A 16013-nucleotide genomic window follows, 5' to 3' on the forward strand; every position below is an offset into this window, starting at 1 on the left:
CATAAATGCCACCACTTTTGCTGTTAGAGCCTTTATGGCTGTGGATCGTCTGTGCGACGTTGAGTGCACCGAGAGTTGAGAGTTATGAAGTTGCATTTTCTGCATCACTTCAGTAGAAAAAGTGCGAAGTCTGAAACAAATGGCACTGCTATTTTTCATCAGCAACAAAATACACAAAGTGCCAACGAACCGTGATCTCCAGATAATAGTATAGTACCCATCGGCCTTTTGCACCTAGCAGCTAAGCATGCCAACTTGCAATTACTTGCTTGCACAAGTGATCTCCTTTTGAGATCTCCTTTTGAAAAAAAAACGTAAGTCATATCCTTTTGTGGAAGTTGCACTTCAAGGTGGTGCAGTGGAAAGACTGCTTTTATTCCTCCTCTTACCTACGCCCGGACTTAGCCAGCTGCTGGTCTCTAATAAAGCTAATTTATTTGCTTCTTGCTGCTGGATTCCCTTGGTTTTATACTTATAACTTATATTTGGCCTGCCCCATGACTAGGCCTCGCACTATCCTTGAAGAAAATGACATCAGCATGATCTGGTAAACATGAGAAGACACTAAGAAGTCTATTGTAGCGGCCACCGAAGCTGCAACGTGGGGACACTATGATCGGCAGTTCTCAGCCGGCATCTTGGTGCCGGCTGCTAAAGGAAGAGAAAAATAAAGTTGGGCAGCGCATGCTCAAGGTGCAAGCTCAACACACACAGAGTTGTTCTGGAAGCTTGCTTGCTACGTTGGTCACCGCAGCCGATGCTTTGCTCGCAACCTTTGCCCTTTTGCCAAAATAAATGTAGGGATGACAGCATGGCTTGTGGGCCGCCGTCACGACTTCCTACACTATAATGAAGATGAAGCAGACGTGCTTAATCATTGTCATCACATGTACAGAAAGAAAAGTTAATTTAGAACCACATCTGCAACAGCGAAGGCGACATGCTAGAATGCAAAAGCATAAATGCCAGCTCTATTCAGCACACAAATATTAAGAAGGCCTTACTCAATCATGGCAGCAGCTAACTGTTCAGCCACTCTGTAGCATCGGCAGAGTGGCTGAGAGGTAAAATCCTGGACAGACAATCTGTTGGTCGTATTTCTTGTCCTTGTGGCAAAACCAGAACTTTTCTTTCTTTGTAATTTGTTCACAAAATATTTTGAAAAAGAAAGCTTGTTAAAAAACATTGTGCCATAACCTACTGACAATGACTGTCGACAGTAATGTGTTTATCATTGCATCATTATAGTGACACAATGTATCACCTCTGTCGAAATGTGTTATGCATGAAACGTGTACTGCAGCGGGATTCCTCTTTTGCACTTCCCTAATGCTCCGCACCATCTAGCGGCGGCTCTGCCACAAAGCCTGCACGTGGGCTCCGAAATGCGTGGCAGGGTGATGCGTGCGGAGAAACGCGCCATACAGCAACCAAGCTCCTCTCTTGCGCTTCTTTCTGGTCACGCTGTGCCATCTAGTGCTGCTGCCAAGGAGTCCGTGTATGGCCTCCGAGATGAGAAGCGTGGCACACCGGTGCTTGCGAACGTCGAAAATTGTTCCTTGGCTTGTCGCTCGCTCAGTGGCTCGTACTCAGTGACCCAAGTTAGTGAGGTGTTCATTGAAGGGCGGCAAATACCCAATGCAATTGTGGTGCGGCCTGCTAATGCGTCGAGTTGCCGTGCTTGAGGAACCCTTGTGACGTGGATTCGATTCCATCTTAGAAATTTAAGGGATCTTTTTCGTCATTGCAGAGTGGCACTTCCCAGTGACACATACCTAGTGACCCAAGTTGGCATCAAAGAGGCTCATTGAAGAAAGGCACAGACCAAGTAGCACAAACCCAGTGCTCCAAGTTGGAGTCAAAAGCGTTTCTTCGAACAGCGGTACCTACCCAGTCCCGCTCCACAGTGACCCATGTCTGCGAGAAAGAGGTTCGTTGAGGATGGGCAAATGTACATATCACCACATACTCAATGACCCAAGTTGGTCCGATGGTTGGTTTTGAACTCTGTCCCCTCAGCACAGCAGCCCGACGCGCTGCCCATTTGACCAAGGACTACCCAGTGACTGTGGCAGGAGGGAAAACAATTAGCAGGTGTATAGGTGGTAACGCATTACTGTCGACAGTCATCGTGGGAAGGGCTTCATCAATTTCTTTTTTGACGATTTTCTGGTCTGTTTCTTTTCAGAGAAGACACCTAGTAGCCAGATTTAATTGTTATAGCTAATAATGCAGTGTCGAAACATTCTATTAAGCAGACTATTTTACCATGGAACACACATAAAGAAAAATGTTCACAATGGGGCAGCTGCTCATTGTTACAACTAAGTAATGTTAAAACTGGTATTCCTAAATTGTGTTCAACTGTACTTTTTTTTTGTCAAATAATAATGTTTAGATTTGTCTCCTCTGCTTTCCTCGTGAAACCTGGTTATCACAATTATTGGTTAATACAATGAGATCTTCTTGGCACTTCAATATTGTTGTAAGTGGGTTAGACTGCAGAATGCTCAACTGCAGTCCAGTTAAGCACTCTGACTCCTTTTGAGTGCCTCAACAGTGTATTTACAGCAGTGCTGAATGCACAGAAAGGGCGGTGCACACCTGGTTCAGAGCAGAGACCTGTGCCACAGAGCGCACTGCAGCCACTGGCTTGGCTGCCTCCATTGTGGTCACAACCGCTGGCTCCCCACTATCGCTGCTCCGTGTGCCGGCATCACCACTGCCGGACTGCTCCGCTGCAGCCGAATCAGCGTCGTGGCTTTTCCACAGGAACACCTGTACATGGTGGCAAGAAAGATTGCAGTAACATCATGTGCACCTAGTCATACTGCTGACAGCCGTCATGAGCTGAAAGAAAATGGGGCAGATTTAAGTGCAGTTGACCTGCAGGTAATGCAAAGCATTATGCGAATTGGTGCATCACGAAACGCCGACATGTGTTGAGCTGGCGGGCCCTGACAGCATGAGACACAGTTTGTTGCCTTGCTACTGCCTAGTGCTTTAAGACTTAGAGTGAGGGAGCGAGAGAACGAACTAATGTTTTCCTTGTGAGCACTCTGCTACCGCATCTAAACCTGCAGTTTGATGCTCACTTTGCACAGCTATTCAAGATCGAGCGTCGACATCGCTCCCACTTAACGTGCTTGGCTGGTTCTCCTGCAAGTGGCCGCCAACCAAAGTGTCAGCTACTTCCCATTCTTGAGTGCAGACAGCTACAGTTGGCTACTCATCGACTCAAGACAGCGATAAGATGAGACACAAAAGCCTGGCTCGACTCGGAAAAGAATGCTTTGCATAAAAGAGGAGGCTCTTTATTAAGTGCAGAGAATTCTGCTGGCAAATATGTAGGCGAATGCATGCTGCTCCGCACAGGGAAAGAGATGGGGAACAGAAGGGCTTTAGGAGGAATAGGGCAAAAAAAGGAGAAGAAGTATAGGCAAATAAAATAAATGATCATGGCATGCACAGGGTGCAGCAAAGGTGATGGTGTTGATGTAAAAGAAGGCTAGTGCTTGTCATTTATGCCAACATCTTGAAGGAATACGAAAAAGAAAATTTTGAAGCTTCAGGCTGCTCTGAAGACGAAGGCATAGGACATAGCATTCTCCTAGTGCTAGTGGCCTTTGGGAAGCAGAACCCATTCCACTGAAATAACAAGCCCGTTTGTCTATGCAGAAAGCTGGACATTCCAACAAAATGTGTTCCGCAGTTTTGAAAGCACCACAGTTATCACAGGGCGGGTGTGTGGATCATCGAAGATGATACAGGTAGCTAAAAATTGGGCTAAATGTGTTGGTTTGTTCACTGTGTGTTGGTTGAGCCAAGGCGAAACAAACTCTAAAGAAAGATAACCACTGTATTTACTTGTGAATAAGCCACCCTCGCATATAACCTGCACCCCCTTCTTTGGGATGCAAAATTTGAAAAAAGAAATTGTAAAGGCGCCTAAAGCCAACGTTTTGCCTGTCAATGAGGGTCTATCATGCCGCCAAGTGCTACAAGATGGCCCCAGGCAGTTTTTGCCATTCGCTGCACATAATCACCATCACCGTTCTGCGACATAACCTCTCGAACGAACTTGGCCATGATTCCAGGTGGCTTGACAAGCACACTCCAGCTGCTTGGCTTTTGTGTAAACCAGCCATTCAAGACAGAATTTCGGTATTGTTGCTCTGAGTGGATCGGCCATGGGCAGCCATGAAAAAACTTCAACAGGGTGACTGAAGAGAGCATCTCTTCAGCAAGTGTGTGTTTGGGTCTTGAACGCATGGCGTTCATTGTCAGTGGACAACGTCGAAAAGTGCTTTTTAGTCATGGGGCTATCAAATGCTGTGGATGGCAACGAAGATGATCAGCTCTGAGAGAACGCCGATGTTATGAACTCATCCAAGAGTGGCGAGCGTGAAGATGGCGATGAATAAATAAATAAAATGTTTATAATCTGTCACCAGTTGTTGCACTATTCTATACAGTAGTTGCAGTGGTATACAGTGTGCTGATGTGTAGCTACAAGCCTGACTCGTGTATAACCCGCACCCAAGCAATACACAAAAGAAAGTACGGCTTACACACAAGTATACGTGGTAAGAAGGTATTCCTGGGATTAACTAACAGTTGCATAGCTTGGCAGATCAGTTTGTTGTCAGAGGTTGGTTCTCACAGAGAAAAGGAATACATGCCTTTAACGCTGTGAAGGCATGCACAAGTGCATAGCATGCACCTGGTGTGTGTTTAGTCCTCTTCACTTTTGTTGTTGCTCAGGCTCAGTACGGCGGCACACTTGTGAATACAGGCGTTTTCTATGCCATGCACACCATTAGATATATCTGAGTTTAAAACACTTCTGGCAATTTTCAAAGACACTTAGCACAATGTGCAGTGTCTTTCAACATTTTTTGTTTTAAATTTTGGCCTGCCAAGTAGGGGGTGTGGCTCTTATCTGAACGTGCCTCTTACAAGAGAGTGCTTAGTAGTACAGTCGAACCCACTTATAATGATACTCGTTTTAACAATATATCGGTTATAACAATGAAAAACTGCTGCACCATCAACTTTTGTATGTTTTCCATGGTGAAATAACACGCTTAATACAATGCCTCGATGCTGCACTATCGATTATAACGTTGAAGACCGGCTGCTGGGTGTCCGAGTCGAAAGGTAGTGAAATGCGAAATCCTTGAAAAGAAAAAAATGAAAAATTCGAGCCGCTGCACGATGGGCTGCTGCACACTCATTTTCCAGGCATCTCCGCGCACCTCTCTCCCACCGCCCTTCCACCCCTCCGAAGACGAATGGGCTGAGCTCATAGCTCTAAGCCGCCCCACCCTCAGAAACATGAATGGACTGTGCCAACTGCGCTGCTCGCAGATTGCTCGCATGTTGCTCACTGGCTCCTCATTCAGTGCAGTTCTGCAAACAACTTAATCACTTGCGTTCGTCTTTGTTTGTTGTGTCAAAATCGTTTCTGGTCAAGTGGTTTCTCAGCCTCGTTTAACCAACAGTTGGTTTGACTTGCCACCGAAACGGAAGATGGCTGATGCGGCCGCTGATCATTGGCCTTGTACAACGTTGCCGGTGAAAAGAAAGCGCACAGCTATAGATTTGGAAACTAAGTGCTTCTAACCAATGAGACGATTGTCGCGAACATGCTTGCATCGGATCGCGATGGCGACAACACGGTAGGGCAGGCTGCTTCAGCGTTGTCCTCACAGGAGGCCCGGCAGATGATCAAGTCCCCCTGGGGCTTCGTTTCCACGAGGAACCTTCCGCTGCAAAACTTGGAGCACCTGGATGTCTTGGTGAAGAATATCAGCAAGCTTCGCGTAAAGCACGGAAGGCTGACTGACACAGGGTTTTTCTCGTGCAAGTCAGTGAGAGGTACATGGCGAGATGCTTGTGGTGATCTCACCTCTGCACTTCTGGATCTGTCAAGCTGACAGGCTGCTGCGGCAACCTTGTCGCATTGTTTAAAAGGCCTCTTTGGGAGCCACTAAAGCAATGCCTCGGTGGTGCTCGCATATCGCTTGGCACCCGTGACGCCTCTTAAATTTGCAGTTGTTAAAGTAGTGTCATTCTTTAACGCCGACAGCCACGGCTTGCTGCATACAATTCGAGCACCCGGGAAGCAGTTAAACGAGTGCACACAATCAGCAGCCAGATGGAGCAAGGTGGTGGGGAGGGGCACTGGCCTGCCCATCATTGTAGTTTTCTCACATCAGCTCTGCCATCCCTCCATTTTGATTTTTTCATGCAACCTGGTGATAACAATTACCGGTTATAACAATGGAATTTTCGTGGCACTTGAATATTGTTATAAGTGGGTTCAACTGCATTGAATTCTTTTTATAGGATAAAAAGCACCAAAATTACCTGGCAATCGTCACCTCCTGTGGCAAAGTGGTTTCCATCATGCGAGAAGCAAACAGCGTGCACTGGTTTCTGCATATAACAAACATGAAAGTGAGAAAGTATCGTTCAATAAAATAGTTCTTGGCCATGAAAGCTAGGGCAAACGTATGAACGACCAGATAATGCACCTAAAGTTTTTTCACCAACTTTGTCCTGGGGCAGCAAAGAAGATCAAAAGCAAAGGGGTGAAAAGTACATAATGCTGAAGACTACATAGTTCAAGCCGACATCATAAACACTGTAGTCCCACAAGCCTTCTGTTGCAGGATGTTTTTTACTTGAACAACACCCTGTAAAATGAAGGAGAAATATATACAATGAGAAATATTAAATAAAAATTATTAGAGGATACCAAAGTAGACTGTTAGTCAGCGTTAACAGCATCAGCTGTTTGTAAGGACATCTTTTTATGGCTCATTGACATGAATTATCCCAGTGATTGCCTTGTTGTTACGGTAACTTTATGCGTAGCTGGAAACAATGCAGGGGAAACAGCTTCCGCTATTGAAAAATTGCACCAATGCTTCGTTTTAGTGGCCCTCTGCAATTTTAAAATGTGAAGCATTTCTTTGCCCAGTCAGAGGCAAGGTCAAATGTGAGACTACCCAAGGTCACAGAGTTCGTCGCCTATGTGCACGCTGGCCGCTATTGGCAGCAAGGAGTTACGGAGTCGCCATCTGTCGGAAGCGCCTTATTTGCGTAGTATGAGGGATTACACGGTGCGCTTCTCATAGGTTTCGCTTACGGCTTTCAATAATACACCATGCGGCAGCGCTCCTGGACATTTATGTAGGTACTCTCAAAACGAGGGAAGTCTTTGACTGTCAATATAATAATCTTGGGCAAACTGAAAGCACAGAATTCTTTACAGATGCTATCTCTTTACCACATACGTACAGTGAACGCCACTGCATGCGGTCGCCGTGATGGAGTCTCCCAGACCGGCTTCTTGCGTGAAAGGTAGCCAAACGCTGAGAGTAAACTATGTGAAATATGTTCTTATAGTGGGCTGCCTGTATAACCAAATGGGGCATAACAGAATGAAGCCTCAATCCAGCGATCGCACAGGTTCGCAGCGACTGACTGCGCGTCTGCATGCATGTCCGCGCACAATGTTTTGCTTTCGCTGTGAACGCGTTTTCGCACCATGCCGTGAGCTTTAGGCTGCGGCATATGATCATTTGACAGTACACAAGCAACCATTTTTGCATGGATGCTATCAGAACTGTTCAAAAATAATTCCGTTATAGAGACTTCGACGCCTAGCTACGGTGACTGTGATGTGCCGTCACGACGATTCAATCTTTTTTGTCTGCTAAATTCTTGGACATTTCAATATTATTTCTCAAGTTGCGTCGCACTGTATGTTTATCGGTCTTTTCAGCGTGCGATTTCCCTGTTTCTGTTTCGTAATCCAGTGCATTAATTCATAACACAAACATTACCATATGCCGTACCTTTTTTTTATGTGAGTCTTACCGCTTCCTTTCCATTCCAGTGAACTTGCCAGTATCTAGCATCAACAAGTTCATAGACTAGACCGTCATGACATTAGCCCGGCAGCGGGTGCGGGCGAACGTTTCAGTGCGCATCTTCTGCTACTCATCGAACATCGCGCAGCCCCAGCGTAGCAGAAATGTTCCTCGCGTCTGTGCTTCCTGCATACCCAAGTTGTAGCCGATGGCTGTCTGCTGGTTCTAAGTTTCGCCAGCCAAGCTTCATGCAGGTTCTTGCCCTGTGGCTACGTGTGAATAAGGCGGACACTGGGCTCTGTTGCGTGCGTCGGGCACTGCGGCACCGAGCAGTAGCCTACCATGCTGCACGCCTCCAAAGCCAGCCACTACCTATTATAGTACTTTCAAATGTTGTCAAGCAGACACACAAGGTGGTAAAGCCTCACCACTTAATCATAACCGCGGTGCAGGTGGGACTTCAAACTTTTGTTTTCAGCTCGCCTCGGCTGTTCCGAAGCAGTCGACGCGGCTGCTGTGTCCATGTGATCCCTCATGCCAGGTCACGTCGACGGTGGTGCTAGCTTTTCCAGTGGTGGAGCTCACCCCCAATAGGCTCGTCCCCTCCTTGCCTCAAATGCATGCGCATGCTTTCCCGCATGCCTGCTCACATACTGCTACTGGCCACTGTATGGCTACTGACTTGGCGATGCCTCCTCTCCTTGCTCCTCTCACTGGTACAGGTGTGAACGCCACAAATAGATGTGGCTCGGTTGCCCCGGCTGTGCCATGCTAGCTGTGCCAGCAATGAGCCCTCGAAAGTGTCAAGTGGAAGAGGAGCATAAGAATGCAAAGGCTCTACAAAGAATGCAGCAGTATACAGTGCATACAGAAGTGGCAAGGCAGGAGGCACAGCGATGGACCGCCGAGACACATGCAACCGTGGAGTGATAGCAACAAGAGAAGCGACGCACAGCTGAAGAACTGCGGCACACCAAGCAAACGGCTGCCGAGGAGGCCACCGAGACCAAGCGCGCAGAGTGGAGGATGCCGCTTGCGGGACACAGATGCACGCTTTCAAAAGCACTTTGTCGAAGGCGAAATTGGAGCAACATCTAGGGTGTCAGGGTGTCGCAGGCTGCATATGTGGTGGTCCTCGAGTGAGCATTTCCCAGGGAGGATGGTAGTTCTTCACCACACTAACTTTTGTGCCACCCACCTCCACCTTTGGGCTGCAATATTATATGTGCACGCACCCTTACATACATACATACATACATACATACATACATACATACATACATACATACATACATACATACATACATACATACATACATACATACATGCCAGCTGGCATTTGTGGCTTGCTACTCACCATGTGTGTGACTAGTGTGTACAGCAGCCGGCCCTTGAGCACGTCGAAGACCCTTGTGAGTGAGTCACTTGCACCGGTCACTAGGTAGTCACCCGACGGATGGAAGTGCAGGGAGTTTACGATACCCTCGTGAGCTGCAAAGCCAAGCAGGCACAGTAATGCAAAAGACAAAACGAATGAGAGTGACATCAAAACAGCAGTGGGGGAGGCAGCTACCACACTGGCTTGCAAATGAAGCCACTACTGGCTTTACTTAATTTGAACAAAATACTGAACATTTCAATGAATCAGCAGCAATTCTCATTCAGCACTTCTCATTGTCGTGACAAGAAGTTCAAATATATAATGGCAAACTTAAGAAGGCTTTTGAAATAAAGACATTTAACAGAGTCCATCATTTTGATCTTAGTTGGAATATGAAATCAGTTGAAATTATTGCAAAGTTCACATTAAAGCAAATATTTAACGAAGTCACAGTTTTACTTGAAGGGTGAAGCATTGAATGTGATAGCGAGGTGTGAGAATATTCCACAAAGTAAGGCTCCTGGTCTTATGGGCAGTATAAGTTGTACTAAACATTAGATAACTAAACAAGCATGGTTTCATGTGCCCAAAGGCATTCATGAACAGTGTTTAGCCGATGACCGCATACACTGGTGTCACAACGCTGGCAAGATGAGAAGCACCAGCAGCAGGGAGCGTGCATGGTTTTCCCAAAGCAAACATCTCGTACATACTACCACTTCCTTCAGAATCTGAACTGTGCACATTTTCAACAGTCAGCAGGTCACATGATCTGTAACAACAAGTACGCAGAAAGCCAGCACAAATGAAGCTACTAGCCCTTCAATGAACAAAGCAGGGTGTCTACCAAGTTGACATTTCCAAATTCCCTGAGTTTTCCAGGTTTTCCCTGAGCACCTTTGCGAAATTCCCTGAATGAGCCAGAACTTTGTTTTATGCCAAGACAGGCCGACACCACGTTGCCCGATGCTGTCACTCTCTAGTAAGCATACTGAAACAAAAAAAAAGACTCAATCCAGTTTGAATAGTAAGGAGTAATATCTATTTTATTTAAAATGAAAGCAGAAGGAAGGTGTAAAATGCACAGAGAAAGAAATGGTAAAGCCCATTCCAAATTGAGTCAAACATTTTCAAATACGAATGAAAAGGAGATGCATACATAAGTAAATATTTTTTTATTATCAGCTATTTCTATCAACTGATAGCAAGCTCATCTATATGAGGTCCTGAACTTTGTCACAACTAAGGTTCTCTCTCAGCAGCTGGGAAGTCAACCTCAACTGTCCTGACATACTCTCAGCCCGTACACAACATCTCAGTGTTGGGTTTCACTGCGTAAACAATTTATTTTGGTTTGGATGAGGGACACCTGTGTCTCAGCATCAGCCATCACTTAGTTTTTTTAGCTCAAGCTCCTTCAAAAAGGTGGCGGCACCCTTCCTTTCCCGTTAATTCCTCAGTGCGTCGGTCCTTTCTGTTCTCATCCTCCTTCTACCACGCTTTCACCACACGGATCATCTGAAGCATCCTCTCGGTCAGTTGTACAGTCAACATTTGATTTCTTGGACTTCCGAGGGGCCGCAAAAAAAAATTGAAAAAAAAACGGGCAGTCTGAAAAAAATTAATGCATGTCTTTAACTGCCTTTAAGGGCTAAAATTACCACAGGCAAGTCTAAAAAAGCTCTGAAGGCCTGCCAGTACGCTTATTAGGCATATCAGGGCTTGTACTGTGACAGGAGACGGGGTGCACGCATGTGTAATTAAGGAATACATACTATGTCCCGTGGCAATTGCCCCCTTCCCACGCTTGTTATGCTTCACCGCCTAACACTAGTGTACTGAGGCGAAGCTAACTTTCGGAGACTGGCATTACGCAACGCGCTGTGCTCTGCGAGTTTCAAAGCCAATCGCGAGGATTACAAAGGCGGAGTCGGTGCCATTGGTGATAGCGGCGAATTCTTTCAATGAAAAACACGGCACCGCACGGCAAGAAGCTTAATAGCGAACATAGAAGCAGCTAGGCCTAACGTTGCCGCGGTGGTGGTTACGGCTGCCAGCGGATCTGCCTGCGAGAGTGCCGGTTCGAGGCGGCGAGATAATCAAAATAGCGGCGGTGGCGGCTTTGATTAATGCCATTTCAGACCTGCAGTCAGGGCAGTATACATTGACTATATGGAGTACGTGGTGGTGCCGCAAAACCGTGCAAATTATCGGGCATGTCCGAAAAATCGGGCGTCTAGAAAATCGGTCGTTAACTACTCTGGCAATACATCGTGCCGATGACACGGCGTCAATGACGATTCGTTGCGATTCCTCTGTTACTGGAGCCAGCATTAACACGACTTTCGTTCCCTTTCAATAAAGTTACAGCTAATTTTCCCTGATGGAAGCACAAATTCCCTGAGTTTTCCCTGAGTTTTTCCAGACTGTTCAAATTCCCTGAGAATTCCCGGTTTTCCCGGTTTTCCCGGTTGGTAGACACCCTGACAAAGGTAGCACCATTTTCACCACCCTCCCTACCTCTGCATTCATTTTATTGCGATAGAAATTATATGGACCGTCCAAGCGAATGTTTGCTGTCGCCATCGCGGTCCCCGTGAGGTCTTGTATATAGTTGTATTTAGGTATATGTAGGTTGTATGGTATGCCATGCTATATGACATGCGGTATATGCAGGGTATATTGCCACACCATTCTATCCCTAATGTTTCTTGTACCAGGTCTTACATTCTTGACAAAATTATTCCTCAGAATTTTGAGAATGGCAGCCCACAAACAAATGCCCTGAAGAAAAACACCAACAGTGCATGCCTTTTATCTTAAATCTCCTAGGACTTAAATATTAAAAGTGCAAAACATTAACAGAGCTCAAACCTGAAAATGATGCAATTCTATAGGTGCAGTTGTGCACTACCTCCGGGATTGGCCTAGGAAGGAGGTTTGAAACATACCCGATACAGTAAAGTGGTGGTAAAGTAGCTAATAAAGATCTTGGCTATAATTAATCGACGTAAATGAAATTGTCTGATGGCAGGATTCAAACAGAAGAGTCCTAGCGCAACAGCTTGTTTTTACCCAGACAGCTACGTTTACATTAATTCATACTGCCACTACCAGCTATGAGACTGATAAAATTTGTGTGATATTCTAACATTCTGCTATTGCATTCATTGCTCTCCCTTTTTCACTCTGGCGCGTCTCCGCCTAGATGGTGGCACTGCCAACACTGTTGAAATGTAGCAGACAACCCCAGGTATTTTTATGTGAGCGGGGTGGTAACCAGAATGACAAACTGTAGCGCAGCAAAAACAAGGACACAAAAAGACGTCCTTGTTCTTGCTGCGCTATACTTCATGCCATTCCACGATGATCAATGAGCAAGGCGGCATCGCCACCCTCATAGCAAGAGGATTTCGGGGCTGATAATTTCACCGTGATTTCTTTTTTCTTCTTTTTTCTTTCTGAAATAATGTCTTCATGTTTTACTTCAACATTAAGCAACCGCAAAGTATTTATTGCCAGGCTTATGAGATGCATCATTGCACATAATGTATGTTAACGGAGCCCCACCAGGCTAGAATTCATTGCACCCACTCATGTTCTCAAGTTAAGTTGCAGTTGCGCATAGTTTTAAATGCATGGTACGAGCAGAAAAGCTCTCCAGAGGCAAGGATGTCGTGGCACAGCCATGCTTCCAGCCATCCTCTCCTGTGGTAAGCACACGTTGTGCTTTTTTTGGGATGCAACGATACAGGTTAGTTCACTTTTCAACATCTCAGCAGACTCGGTGTCAGTGACAGAACACATATAATGTGTGGCTGCTTTGATGCAAACTTTTAACAAGCAACAACGGAAAGAAGGTGGTGCTCAAAAGCTTAGCTGACAATGTCAAAAACATTCGTGCATGGTGCCACAGAGTTACACTACTTTACTTAACAGGATCGCAGATACATGGCTGTTACAAAAGAACCTAAACGCACTACAGAAATCTCGATAATTTAAACTCGACGGGTCGCAATTTTTTTTTTAATTAGGCTGGTTTGAATTAATGAAATTCTACTGTATTTCAGTTAGTTATCTGTTTTCGATAGCAGTCACCAAATTTGATGTGTGTGTGACGTGGTCATTAATGATGAAGTGATGGCAGTGGGTTCACTTAAGTGTCATTTCTTCTAACAGTCATTAAGCGGTTTCGCTGTATCATTGCTTTTGGTATGAATATACTGGAGAGCTTTTTCAGTGACAATGCTACGTTGTGGTATCTGCTTGCCAAAGGGGATGAAAGTATTTCTTTGTATGCTGTTACTGTTTAATGAAAGTCTAATTCCCTTCTCAAACTGCCTGTATACAAAAGTATACAGGACAGCTGGCGCTTTTTTTCTTGATGAAGTGCATGTAGTGAAATATCTAAAATAAAATGCTTCTTTGCTATTTAGGGCTTCACCACAACCTTTATAAAGCAAGGTTATAATTTTGCTGAAAGACATTAAATACGCAGACGCAACTTACAGCTAAATGCACAGCCAACTTGGGATTGACGGCAAGAGCCTCCGGTATAAAAGCTTGTAGTATCCACTGCCAATTTAGAAGCTTCCTATTCACCTAACAAGCACACAAGTGTGGTAGTCCGTTGAAGTTTCTGCGGCCATTAAGACAGACCCAAATTATTTTTTGCTGCACGCCTCCTTTCCTGGTATGCATGATACCAGGAGTGGCTTATTTTACTGAAACGTCTGTTACAATGGTACGAATGGCAGCTCATTATAGACAGAAGACGTGGAAGTGCACTGATTAGGGTGGTGCGTTTATGATGGAGGCACCGCACACGGTGTATGCCAATGCGTCTGCATCATATGTCACACTGGCTCTTAAAAGCATGCAAGCACTTTTCTTTGAAGCGAAAACAAAGGTATGAAAAGTGCACCGTGTCACGTCATGGCAGCAGTTTAAGAGGAGGGAGACGGCGTGCAGCTTGAGGCACGGGAAACAGCGGACAATGGAGAGCTGGCAAAAGGGATCAAACCTCAAGAGATGGTGCTACTTTAGTTAATTGATGGGCTTTACACTAGCCATCTTGGCGTGCCCTTTGCCCTGGCACTTGTGGCAGATTACATGACCTCCAAAACATGGCGTGCGAGTTGCGTATGTGGTGATGCGCCGCGCGATGAGCGCAGGCTCGATCCTGTGACTTCGAACTTCAGCGTGTGGGAAGACAGCAGGCATCAAGCCTCAAGACTAAGCACCAACCTTCTTGGCTCGCCCATTGACTTTCAATATGGGCACAGGTCGAGTGGGCTAGGCCGTGCTTGTGGCACATGCGCCTTGCACTCAGAACAGCACAGCAGTGGCAATAGCAAAAACACACCTCGAGTATCCATATAATTGCAATAGCACTAGGAGCATCGGCGCTTTATGAATTTTTAGAGCATGGCTATATTTACGAAACATTTAAGAGAAGGAAAAGATTTTGAGCTATATTAGTAACTAACAAGCCTTACACAATAAAACCACTCTTGCTGCAAGAAGAAACAAAAGCCAAAAAAAAAAATGAAGGACGGGTGGTGATGCTGCCCAGCTCAGGACGGGTGGTGGTGTCCATGCACCAGCTCACCGCAATATCATCAATTTTGACAGCGTCTGCTTAGGCCTAGGTAACTGTTTACTGGTAAAACTGGGTTACATTGTATCCTGAAAGAGCCAAAGGCTGAACTTAGCCGGTTTTAATCACAATCGCTGAAATAGGAAAAATTCCTCCAAGACCTGTCATGTCACAGTGACATATTGGCAATGAGCTTTCGGCATGAGGATAAAAAAAATGAAACTTTGCAATGACCCTTGTTTTCTCCTTAATACTGAACCTATTACCACAGAATTAACCAAAACATGGTTTAAAAAGAATACTTTAACATTCTTAAACGATTTAGTGTTTCTATTAAGTGTCCCTCCAAAAATTTTTACATAACAGTAGTACCAGCTTTTCTGCACGACAGTGACTCACAAAGGAGCGAACATGCGAGGCGGTCAAGCGCAGACAGAACTTGACCGTCTGGAAAGTTTCCTTTGTTGTGAGGCACTGGCACACTGAAAAGTCAGCGATCACATGACCTAGCTAAATATCTGACCAGTTGTAGATAAAAACCTTAGCATTTGTTGTGCACTACCATTTTGCTAATGTCCTTTTCCATGAAGTAAAACCTAAGTAGGAGAAGTTGTCATTTCGCTCAATCAATGGTTGAATTCAAGTGAAAGAATATTACCCTCTTTTAGGCCCTCAGTATTGAGTTTTAATCAAAGGGACATGTTTAAGGCAGTGAGTGATTTCATTTAGTAATAAAACAGATACCATGCTAATTCCTACTTTCCTTACCATATTCCTGTTATAATTTTTCTAAATTGCTTCTATTCTGAATTGTGCAATACATCTTCTTTCTCTTTCCTTTCAGGTTGACCATCCATTCATCTGGTCCTACTTTTCATTTACGGAAAGCTCTACTATTCACAGTTATAGCTTTTCAAGCTCATTTTCGTTATTAACTATACGCACAAGCACCTGATTGTCAGCCCATTCCCCAATGTGGGTATATGTATCATGTTTTAACGGTGCATCATCACCATTATCATTATAGAACTCTCAGCTTGAAACCTTGAAAGCAATGATTACTGGTTTGAACCCATGCATTTTTGCTTGGATGTCTCTGTGTTACATTGTGTAATGCCTAGTTGCTCTTACTAATAGTTGTTTATATCAG

The 16013-nt window shown here is 45.1% G+C and overlaps 1 protein-coding gene and 1 long non-coding RNA gene across 2 annotated transcripts in view; one reads left to right on the top strand and one right to left on the bottom strand.

Moving 5' to 3' along the window:
• Positions 1-15824, top strand: part of LOC135899477 (uncharacterized) — a 63994-nt gene extending 48170 nt beyond the window's left edge. Inside the window, exon 4 of the long non-coding RNA XR_010563623.1 lies at positions 15708-15824. This is a non-coding gene — a long non-coding RNA (uncharacterized lncRNA). The remainder of the gene's footprint in view (positions 1-15707) is intronic.
• Positions 1-16013, bottom strand: part of LOC135899475 (POC1 centriolar protein homolog A-like) — a 105358-nt gene that overhangs the window by 12527 nt on the left and 76818 nt on the right. The window contains exons 9-11 of the mRNA XM_065428749.2: positions 9241-9374; positions 6373-6441; positions 2605-2778 (exon numbers count right to left, since the gene is read on the bottom strand). Of these exons, the coding sequence (XP_065284821.1) occupies positions 2605-2778; positions 6373-6441; positions 9241-9374 (377 nt within the window). The remainder of the gene's footprint in view (positions 1-2604; positions 2779-6372; positions 6442-9240; positions 9375-16013) is intronic.

This window comes from Dermacentor albipictus, chromosome 6 (assembly GCF_038994185.2).
Source record: "Dermacentor albipictus isolate Rhodes 1998 colony chromosome 6, USDA_Dalb.pri_finalv2, whole genome shotgun sequence".
Taxonomy (NCBI): Eukaryota; Metazoa; Arthropoda; class Arachnida; order Ixodida; family Ixodidae; genus Dermacentor; species Dermacentor albipictus.